Genomic DNA, 12,019 nt, shown 5'->3' with positions numbered 1-12,019 from the left:
GCACCTTAGGTATTAAAAGAAGGAAGGAACTTACTTCTGAACCTTTATTTTTACTGTTTTCTGTCTGGATTAGGACAATTGTGTACTTTAGTATTGGATTTGTGGATCTGAGAGCAGAAAGAAATACTTTGCTTTTGTCATTCATCCATTTTTCCCAATATTATGAAAATTTGTAAATGTTTCTCCACCCTCCCACTCTACTTCAGTGCTTTTCGTCTTGCTTGTCGGTTGTTGTACATCTCATTTACTCCATGTTACTTATATGTTCCACTTCTGCTTTTGATGGACATGCTGGGGACAACGGCAACATCTAAGAGTAGTTAGCTTTCGAAGTGTCATTTCTCAGAACATAAAAGTTTTTTACAGCTATGTAAATTAAATGAAGCAAAATCTTTGGTGAGGAGAAATAGGTACCACGGAACTATTTGTAAAGTATGAATTTATGCAATGGTTTGGACTGATGTTTGATTTTCAAAGTTCAAAAAACCAAAAGATTAAATGGATTTGTGTAATTATTATAAATATTTGTCCAATATATACCAGTGTGTTTACTATGTGTGAAGTATTTAGTAATGATGATGCCAAGTCCTTCCTAGTCTTTCACTTTAATTTTACAGGTTTACAACCATTTAGCCAAATTTCCTTTCTTAGGCTGAATTTTTCTAGGGCACCTCTGCAAAAATCATTCAGCATATTCAGAAAACATTGCTTGTGTAAATGACAGTATCTGAGAAGGAGACTGACCCCTTTCAAATGGGTCAGAATGTTTGAATGATGTAAAAAGTTTAAATATACAGTGAAAGTGGAATTAAAAGATATTCTAGAGAGATAGAAAACATATACGAAAAATGCATGAGTAAGGCAGAGATGGTGTACGTAAGTCTCTTAACAGACTTGCAGAAGCTAGAAGAGCCTTGAGACAAATTTATGTCCCTCTTGTAGGACAGACACTGCAGTGGAACAGATTTCTGGGGTACTCAGAACTTAAAACTTCTATATAGTTTTGCACAACTCCGTCCAGGAATGTTACCAAGGTATTAAAACTAGGATTTCCAGATGATGGAGGCAGAACCATCTGTGTTCCTACACAGGAAGCATTATTGGCAGTTGTTGTCCTGGAGGGAGGCCTTATGAAAGGGTTCTTGCTACCAGTTTAGTGAAGACAGGGCTGCAATGCCGATGTGGATTCCCCTGATAATGTCTGCCATTGTTACTGTGTAATTCTGCTCCAGAAATGAACACTGGTAGCAGGAGTTAGTCAATGCTTTGATTCCAAGTGAAAAGGTTATAAAGGCAATAAAGACCATGGGGGAAAAGTGCTGAATTTTCACACTCGAGTGAGCACCACGGTGAAGGGTTATGGTTTTGCTTGCATTTATAAGCCTGCTTTCATTTCAAAGGGTTTTGATACATGTAACTGGGAGCGGAGCTTGACTCCAAATATCATTTAAAGAATTATGCTACGTCAGTGATCTGACAATGCACTGGAAAGGTTAAATTGAGTGCAGATCATTTAGCTTTGGTATGATGATTAATTTCAAGTGATGTAAGTCATGAACACTAGTTTCAATTATTTACAGAAAAAGCCAGCAAATCTCATGGGAACTCTACAAAGTAAAATAAAACCAGTTGACTGTGATTTTGCTCCCAAATGAACTAATCAGGCGATGGTGACCTTGAGACGGGGTCTCTCCTCAAGCTCTCTCCCTCCTCTTTCCTATCTCATCTGTCCGCTTGAGAAGTCCTTGATACTGTTCATATTTAACATCATTATCAAAGGTCCTTTGCTTCCAGCCGTAGACATTAAAATAGATGAGATGGGAAATGCTGACATGATAGTTTTGCAAATGTTATCTGAAAGGTTTGCATATATTATTAAATCTCTTAATGAAGATGATGAAGAATCAGCCTATTAACGGCTCAGAATTAGCTATATTGCTGTATTAATTCCCGTTCCCCTTTTCTTTGCTATTTCAGTGCTACGGCTATTGAAGGATGGTGCTGACCCTCATACGCTTGTTTCCTCAGGAGGCTCCTTGCTCCATCTGGTAAGAGTGATTGAAGATTAGTGTTAGTGACTGTGGATAAATGTGGTGGGATACTGAGTAGCAGATTGGGCATATTAACAAAAAGAAAGGCTTAGCAATAATTTTTTATCTACTCTGCCCTCCACGGTGATTATGATTGCACCCAGCTATACACGTGAAATAAATGGTCGTTTTCAAATTGCTTACAAAAGGATGGATCATGTCATAGGCAGGGTACAAGATAGAACGAAGTGTTTTATTTATAAACTATCTGTGCAGTAAGAAAGAGCAAAGGAAATATTGCTTGATTCCGAAGATATAATTATATGGTTCAGAGATTCACAGATCCTATGTGAAAAACACCATGATGTAACTTTTTTCCTTTTGTGTATATTTTGTTGCACTGATTTCCTATGTGTTGATATTTAACACATTATCTGCGTTTAATTTATCATTATTTGCATAGCAATTAGATTAAGTAGCTGGAAGATAAAAGAAAAACAGTTTGTATAAAGTGACCAAAAAATAAGCAACATGTAAGGGCACGTGGATGAAAGATTGAGAGGCAAACAGAAAGGAAACACTGCAGAGGCAGAGCTTTGGCTTTGCTGAAGCCAACGGCAAAACTCGTTGTAAATTCCTAGGTTTTATGATCCTTTACTTTGGTCTCTGATGCTTCAATTGCAGACATGCTTTCTATTCAATGTGAAACTATTTTAAGATAGTTGGATCCAACTTTGTTGCATAATCCTGCTAAAAGTGACTTCACAAATGCAAGGGCATAACATCTAGTGAAAAGTCTGCTGGAAGAGTGTTTCATTTTCGAACATGTGGGTGTACGTGTGCTTAGATGCCACTACTCATGATGTGGTAATCATGGAATGATGCTTGTGCAGTGGTTTAGGAAGACAATATCGAACAGAAAGAAAGCCTCATCTGCAGTGTAGGTTTCAGCAGATTTTTATATAGTGTTTTTTCACAGGGAATACGGCGTTCTGTGAATCGTGCACATAGAACTTGTAATCTCCACAAAACTGTTTCTGTAGATTCATCAGCTGTTGTCCCCTACAAACACAGCAGTTTAACTACAGTGTATCATCTGCTCAATTTAAATGTTAAATGGAGCAAAAATGGTATGTGATAAATTCAGTTGTATACTGAAAACAGCACCATCCCTGATATACTCTTCTTTTTTCTAGTGTGCCCGCTACGATAATGCATTTGCTGCAGAAATTTTAATTGACAGAGGAGTCAATGTAAATCATCAAGATGAGGATTTTTGGACATCAATGCATGTAGCCTGTGCCTGTGATAATCCTGATATTGTCCTGCTACTGCTACTAGTAAGTGACGCAATCCAATGCATTATGTGCTTGAAAAGGAAACGGAATGTAACACCCTAGGGTCTGAAACTGCCGTATGAATGCAGTATATTGCTACTAATCATATCAGTGAAAGCATATATTGTGTATGTTTGTTTCTTGATATTGTTTGGGTGCTGAAGATTTTTAGAAGGCATATAGTGAAGCATTTTTAGGCCTTCAACGAGAATATAGTATAAACATCAATGTCAAGTCTCTTCTGTCTCTTCCCTGTGGTCAGGAGCTAATATCTCTGATAAGCACTCAGTCCCAAATGGGATATTCAGATAATTTATTTTGTCTTCTTATGTCAGTTTCTATTAAGGGTTGAGTTCACAGAAAATCTTATAAGAAAGCTCCTTCTTAAAAGCAGGTATTCACTCAATTACACTCAATGTTCGTAAAGAAGTGTTTGTGAATGTGGTCAAAACGAGTACCATTCAATATTTATCCAAACAACTTTGACATTTAAAGCAGAGTGTACCCAATATAGTAATAGGTATGGCATTCAGCCTTTGTAGAGAGCAGCTTTGTTCATTCCATTCCTAGGATCACAGCCTCTAGTTTTACTGTAGGATATTAATGCAACTCTTTCTCCCAGTTCATTTTAGATTGCTCTTTAAAACAGTAGTGCAGAACAGTTCACAGCCTAACTTTTAGTTTACTAATCTATTTGTATAACTTAAAAATGTGTATGTTTCTAATAAGTTGTTGCAAGCAGATCAGCATTTCTTAGCATACTTAGAATGGTATTTCAATGTTACTGGTAAAATGAGGGGAGAAATATTTTTAAAGATGGTATACTTGATAATAGGGTTCATGAAATCACTTTGGGAGATTGTCTAGTCGAAATCCCCTGCTCAGAGCAGAGCCAGCTACAACAGCTTGCCTAGAACCATATCTTCAAGGATAGAAAGACCACACATTCTCTTGGCAACCTTCACAGAAAAAATATGTTTTTATTAGGTTTAAATGGAATTTTCTTTGTTTCAGTTTGTGCCTATTGCCTTTTGCCCTTTCACTGAATACCACTGAAAAGAGTCTGGCTCCGTCTTCTTTACCGCCCTCATTTACACACATTGGTAATACCCACCTGAGCCTTCTCTTACCAGGCTGAAGAGGCCCAGCTCCCTCAACCTTTCCTTGTATCACAGATGCTCCAGTCCTTTCATTGTCTTTGTAGCCCCTTTGTAGGAGTCGCTCCAGTACGTCCATGTCTGTCTTTTCTGGGGGAGCCTACAACTGGCACATCACGAGTGGTGGGTTCTCACTAGTGCCTAGGTCTCCTGGCAACGAAGTCGGAAAAATCTATGGCCTGCAAGGGGAGGTTGTTGGCTCATGCTTAACTTGTCCTCCAGATCCTAGTCCCAGAAGTACTTTGTGTGGGAAGCTGTCTAGCTAGACAGTAGGAAATACTAAAGAAAATAGCCAGTATTTTGTCCCCTAAAATAGTCATCTTGTAGGGAAATATCTGTCTCTGCTTGAAGGTAATAGCTGGGATCACTGTTCTAGATCTGTATACCTGCACTAGGTCAGTGATGGGAAGGGGGGCTTCTGTTACCTTGATCTGTTCAATGTATGTAATTTTGAAAACTGTGTATCCTCTGGATTCTGTGTGTACTGCTAAACTGATAAACAGTTAGAACAGAGAAGCTCATCTATAAAAATTGTGTTGTGGGAAACTCTTGTAATGTAGGGAATTTCAGAAATACAGAATTCTGTGCTGATGTTGACATTAATTAGAACAGCTGGGGTTATACAGGGCACTTATAAAATTTCTTCTGCCTGCTTTTGCAAGAAGCCTAATCTAATAAAAAATCATGAAGTATTTCTACCCAGGGTTATATCCAAAATTATTTTTCAGCCCCCATCATTGAATGTTGTTTGATTTAGTCCCTCTTTGTTACAAGCTGTCTTGTTCTGAAGGTTCTAAGTATATTCTGATAACTTGGGATAAATAGGCCATCTGATATATTAAAGTTTCAGTAAGCAGGGGTACATCCATATGGATTTTTGCAGGTAGTGTTTAAATTGTCTAAATTATTTGCAGTAACTTCTGATAAATTTTCCCACCTTCTAAGTGATCAGCACTTTTTAAGGCAGAATTTCCTTGACTACATGATTAATAACTTTATGCTATCCCCTCTTGAGTGGGAATAATAACTAGAGTACTGTGTCAGGGAAATATTCTTAGGTGAGCAATAGTTATTGAACCGTGACATTAATGCTATCTTTATTAACATTTGACAAAGTGAAGATGGAAATTTTGGTTGGAGTGAAGTATTTTTCACAACTGAGTTGTCTTTGTGTGAGGATTTGATATTAGGAATTACTTTGCCTTGAGATTAGAGTGTTTCATGGGCCATACCTAATGTGCTGCATGAGCCAGGATAATGCTAATATGAGCTACAGGCAGCTTCTATTATGCCACAATTTTTACATGGAAAAGAAAATAACACTTCCTGTACCCTCATGAATGACTTTTAGATGAGTATTTCTTCTGGGTTGACTTTACAACATAGACAATGCCATATTATCTGTTTTAAAGATGTGAGCTAAAAGGTAACAGCATGGTCCTTTGATTGAGACCTGTACAAATTCTGATTCCTGGAAAACTGTCATAGAGGCCAGTGGAGATTTCCTCAGCAAGGACTTCAAAATGCTTCCTGAAGGGAAAATAGAAAAAAAGGAATATAGTATATATGTAGATCCCAGAAGGCTATTAATGAAGACTTAATTAAGCATGGCCAGTTTCTGATTTTATCCCACTTTTGGTGGTCCTGTTTCTCTGGCTCAGACAAGATAGTGCCTTGTCATTCATCTGTTTTGCTGTGGTAACTGTTTCTGTCCTTTGGTAGATAGCAAAGACAAAAGTAAAGCTTGTTAGCTGAAATGGCTTTCACTGGGAGCTGGGAGGGGCTGTTTGTAATGTGATAATTTGTTGTCGTGTCCTGTTTGGAAGACTGTTGGAATTATAGGCACTGTTTTTGGAATAAATGCAGGATGAAATGCTTGAAGCTACTTCTTTCCATCCCAACGTTTTACCCAAGGTGGTATAGTTTTTCCAGGGAATATGTTTATGCCTTCTCCATTTTGTAGCTGTCAGCAAGGGGGAGGGCATTGGACAGTATGGCTGGCAAATATATCCCATGTCTGCTAAATAGTCAGCCAATGAAGAACTTGCCCCCAAGTCAGCTGCTAGCGCATGAGCAAAGGTAGAGATTAAAGGTAATCTGCACAGGTCTGGTTGCCATACACGCAAATGAGGTGGTAAAGGTCAGATTCATCAATCCTTGCCTGACCTCATCAGTGTGGGGCATTTTCCCCTTGGGATAGGGGACTGTTTCTGTGGATGTTGTATGGAGGAGGCTCTCGTAGCAGGTTGAGGAGAGTGCTGAAGTGCCTTTCATTTAAGAGGAAAAATGTGTAGGCTTGTATACATTTGTGCCTACATGAAATCTCCAGAAAAGTACGAAAGCAGCCAGGTTTATATAGGTATCTGTTCTGTCTTGCCTTGCTGCCTTTTGAAGGCTCAGGACTGGATGTGCTGGCAGCAGTTCTGTCCGGTTGGGGAGTGTTCCATCATCTCTGGACACACTGCGACCTATTTTGCATTAATTTTCTGTACTTGTTTTTATATCGAATCAGAACACTGGTTAAGATTTGCAAGTTAACATCCAAACTGCTTTGTCCTATTGAAGGTGCTACCTGAGTTAGAGAATGACAAGCACTGGTACTTGGATACTGTGCATGCTTTGTTAGCTGGAGGAAAGTGTTTAGTCCACTCTGTATCACTTTAAATGGCTGTAACTTTAAACTGGTTTGCACTCGTAATTGTTCCTCCATCATACACACTTTCTAGCCTCAAATACTTCTAATCACTACTTAATAGTGGTTAACCTTCACTTTAGCTGTGTACTATTCAAACTACCATTTGATATAGTAATATTAATGCCATTGCAGTTCAGTAAATTCACCTTAGATACTCAAGCAGTAGGGTATATAGATAAAAATTATCACTTTGTAGAACCTTGCTTTTTCTTTTCATCTTCACGTTTCTTCAGTCTGACAGTATTATTTATTATCATGAATTCTCTGCTTTAAGAATCATCACTGGATCATAAAAAAGGCAAGCGAGGTCAAGCTGTTCAGCTGTCCCATCTCCTCCCCTCTGTTCTTCCACCCCAAAGCATTTGAAAATTTAATGAAAAAAATGTAACTAGTCAAATTTGAATACATGTCTCTGCAATTCCGTGGTATATTTAGTTGAATTGTGACCCACTGTTTTCTCTCCATTTCAGAAACATGGTGTTTAGGTACTTACTAATAGGTTCGCAATCATATTGAGCTCCTATGTTTAGTTCCTTTTCTCAAAGTAACTGTGATTGTGTTATGAACTGCAGGTTTCTTTATTACTTGCTGTTTCACTTTAGTTTCAGAGCATGTCCCAGGTAATTCATCATTGAGTGTACTGTTGGGCTCACACATAATGAGTTGATAGTTAAGAGTTTTCTTTTATAATATATCTTCACTTTTGATTTTGGGGGTGGTCCTTTTCCCTCCTTTCGACTCCTGAATAGTTGTGGAATCTTTTGATGTTGACTGACCTAAGGTTGAGAGCAGCAGAGAAAAAGAAAGCAAGTGAAAAAGAATTTTAATAGCGTAATTCACTTTATCATCAGGAGGCACCATTTAGTGGGCAACATGAATGTAATGTTTTCGCCATCTGTAATGCAGATCTTGTTAAATGAAACCAGGAAGGCAGAGACAGTATTCTAGTGTTTGTTCAGCACTTTGCACAGTGGAGATTTATTCTTTCACAGATCTGCATTACTGTAATAAACATGGCAGTTAATTAATTAGAAAGGCAGAGAGTAGTACTGCATCCTCAGGGATTTTTACATGTAGATAAAGGAATGTTGGGGAGTAGAAAGACATTCTTATATTCCTTTTACCAAACTTACTAGGAAAAGCAAATGTAACTACTGTCTGCCAACCAATTAAATGTGTTTCATCATGTGCTTTTTGGAATCTAGAATTGAAGCACAACATGTAATTCTGGCATAGAAGGCTAAAAGTACAATTGTTAAAAAAAAAAAAAAATGAGGCTGAATATTCTTTTCTCGCTCTCCTCTTTTTAAAAACTTAGGAAAATCTGTGCTTAGCAGTGTGCAAAAGGAAGTTATGCTTGAAGCATTCATTAGATTTGCAGTCACCAACAGTAGATGAGCAGTGTTAGAGTATTTGAACAGTATAACGCTATCCACTGTATGTGTCACCCAGATTTGCTGATCGACCTCTGCAAAATTCTTTGTGCCATGAGAATAAACCGTATGACATGACACTAATGGAACATTAAAAATCAAAAAGGAATAATATAGAGAATACCAGATACTTTCAGTAAGACTGAAATACGATTTGTCCTTCCAAGAGAAGACCTAAACTTATTATTGCTTAATATTTTCTCAGTTCAGGGGATAATTTTTACAGAAATGATAGCGTCCCAGTATAGACCTCTCACTATTTCATATGGAGAGATTGGGAAAAAGAAAAAGTTTAATGTAGGATTTGGTTTTGCATAACATTAAAAGGCCATCTGTAAATGTTTCTATGATCTTGGAGGCAGTTTTAGAATTGTTGGACCCAATTAATTTATTTGAATTCATGAGTATCAACTTTGTTGGACTGAAATGAAAAACAGTATTTCATTCATGCTGTATTTTTTAGCTAGGTTGACTGGATGTAATTTTAGAGCCCATCAAGTAACTTCAGGGCCAACTTACAAGAATTTTGGGTAGAAGACAGTCAAAAAGAAGAAATACTGCCTAAAAACTTTAGCCAAAGTGTTCATGCTGGTAAAATGTGAAAAGTGTAATCAAACCCTGTTCTGGGATTCCAGCTTGGGACTTGAATTTTACTTTTTTTCTTATAAGCCACTTAGCTTTCTCCTATCAACTGTATCTGCACCTGCTCTGTCTTTTTGTAGCCTGGCCTCTTGATCAAGTGTAGGCCTGTGAAAAATTCCCTCCAGTCCCTGTGATCATGAGGATTTTTATGTCATCTAGAAACTTCTTTTCTCCTTTGTCCTTGTTTTCTTGGGCTCTCAAATTATTTCCAGAGATATTGAGAAGGATTTTGGTGCAAAGATGGTATTCCCAGGAGGTGCTGGATCTTCTAGGTCTCCACAATAAAAACAAGTATGTGGAGTGTGGAGCTTACTAGGAAGAGGTGGAATTAAAGGTGGATTTCACAGTCTCTGTCTCATTACAAGGAGCCAAAATACTAGAAAAGCAGTATTTAAGGCCCTGCGAGGGTAGATAGTGGTTTCTGCTTCCTCAGCTTGTACTTGAGGTGCCCCATGCCTTACAGGCCATGTGTGGGAGAATCAGGTGAAGTTGTGTATTAGATATGCGGATGGAGGCAGTTTTTATCACACTACAAACTGGGTGCTAAGCAAAAATCTCATTTATGTGGGAGCAATACAACTGTGTCTGTATTCTTGTGGCCTCCAAAGGTATATGAAGTTGTCTTGGAAGGGCAGAAGTTCCCTGTAATTGCCTGTATTTGTCTTCATCTTACTGTGATAAGAAATAATTTAAATTTGTAAATGGTAAATTATTGATTTTTATTTCTAAATCTTCTCACCCGTCAGAGTACTGAAGAGCTATTTAGATTTTCAGTGCAAATCAAGCAACCAGTAGAATTAAGCTATTATGGAAATTTAGCTTTCTCTGTATTGAAACTTAATGATTCTACAAAGAAGTCATTACATGCTGCGTAAAGGAAAGAATATAGAAGAAACTGCAGAGAATATGCCATTAAGCAGAATATGATTATGCAAGTTCAGACTCATCCCACTGAATAATTCCAGTCTCTTTCAAAACACAGAGTAAATTAAGTGCTATGTAACATTTCATAGCTCTCATCTAAAAGCTCAGAACCTTAAGTGTAGTGCTGGACTATTGGTGATGGCAGGACTTTATAATATTTTTTTTTCTGAGTATGTTGAATGCCATCTATCCAAGTGCTATGAACTTCCCTGATGCCATTCAACTCGTGAAGCTTGATAGGATTCCATTTTTATATGGGGCTTTTGGAAATATTTATTTAAAAGCCTTCCACCAACACTGCCATGATTTGGCTGACAGGATAAAACCTGAATGTATTAAATTAGCCAAATTTGATTCCAGTACTAGTATTAGTTAAATGTTTTAAATTTGACTGCCTCTTCACTTAAGGAATTTATTACTCATTTTATCCTTTCCTGGTTTTGTCCCAACTTTTTTGATACTTTTTTAGTGTAAAATCCCTTTTCCAAAATCAGTTATAGTTTTGCTGGCAAAAATTACAGGAACAGATTTTACAGGTGGGAGTAGAAAGATTTACTGGTGGGAGCCTCGTGGGGCTGTAACTCTCTTTTCCCTTTCCCCATACACTCGGTATGGCATGTATCGGCAGTCCTGTAATTAGACAGCAGTCACATAGTTATTTTGCCCTTGTTTGCACTTCACAACTGCATCAGGCTATTCTAGCAAGCAGAGATGAATGATCAAAATGGCACTACCTTTAGCATTTAATGAAAGATCTTTATCTTTCATAGTTTCAGAAACAATTAAAGCAGAATAAACAATTGCTTCCCCAAAGAAAGTCATTCTGCCCTCCCGGTCAGTCTTGCTAAATATGACTTCCTCCTTTGAGTCAATATAAAAGGATGCAGTAAAGGGGAGAGAATGAAGAGCAGTTAGAGGTTGGGAGGGGACAGTGGATAACAGGTTAAAGTATAAAAGAACCTGTGGCCTAAGACAAAAATTCTTCTTCTTTTTTTCTTGAGGCAGTTTTCAATATCTGGCAGTTGTAAGAAATGTTAAATAGAAGTTTTTTATATGAAAGCTGTGGGTATCTGTTTGGATTGACTCACAGTCTGCAGAGGCTGGTGGATGGGCAATGGGTGTAGGAGGGGTCTTCCAGAGGGTGTGTACTACTGGCTTTCAGCCTTTCATCATTGCTGACTGAGCTGAGACAGAACTAATGTAGGTGAAGGCTTTTAATGAGTTGCTGAACACCAGATGGCAACACTCAGGGAAATTGTAGAATTATTAGTCTTTCTCCTTTAGGACTGGGAAAAGGGATGAAGCTAGCTAGTGATTCAGCACCAAAGGTGGGCCAAGGAGACATAAGAACAGGAACCTAGCTGGATACGGCAGCTTTGGAAAGCATTTTGTCTTTTAGCTCTATCACAAGAGTAATGAGATAGCCTTTTTCTTTTCATATTATCCTTATTTCTTTACCAGGCTAAGAGAGTTGGGGTTGTTGAGACTGGAGAAGGTTCCAGGGAGACTGTATAGCAGCCTTCTAGTACCTGAAGGGGTCCTAGAGGAGAGATGGGGAGGGACTCTTTATCAGGGAGTGTAGTGACAGGATGAGGGGAAATTATTTTAAACTGAAAGAGGGGAGATCTAGATTAGATCTCCGGAAGAAATTCTTTAGTGTGAGGGTGGTGAGACACTGGAACAGGTTGCCCAGGGAAGTTGCGGATGCCCCATCCCTGGAAATGTTCAAGGCCAGGCTCATGGGGCTTTGAGCAACCTGGTCCAGTAGGAGGTGTTCCTGCCCATGGCAGGGGGGTTGGAA

The 12,019-nt window shown here is 38.3% G+C and overlaps 1 protein-coding gene across 1 annotated transcript in view; it reads left to right on the top strand.

Moving 5' to 3' along the window:
• MYO16 (myosin XVI) overlaps nt 1–12,019 on the top strand; it is a 327,773-nt gene that overhangs the window by 50,854 nt on the left and 264,900 nt on the right. The window contains exons 3-4 of the mRNA XM_014944223.1: nt 1,978–2,048; nt 3,227–3,370. Coding sequence (XP_014799709.1) covers nt 1,978–2,048; nt 3,227–3,370 — 215 coding nt within the window. The remainder of the gene's footprint in view (nt 1–1,977; nt 2,049–3,226; nt 3,371–12,019) is intronic.

The sequence above is a fragment of the Calidris pugnax genome, unplaced genomic scaffold (genome assembly GCF_001431845.1).
Source record: "Calidris pugnax isolate Ruff unplaced genomic scaffold, ASM143184v1 scaffold69, whole genome shotgun sequence".
Lineage (NCBI taxonomy): Eukaryota > Metazoa > Chordata > Aves > Charadriiformes > Scolopacidae > Calidris > Calidris pugnax.
Note: the sequence above shows the minus strand (reverse complement) of the source record. Positions and strands in the feature narration are given on the sequence as shown.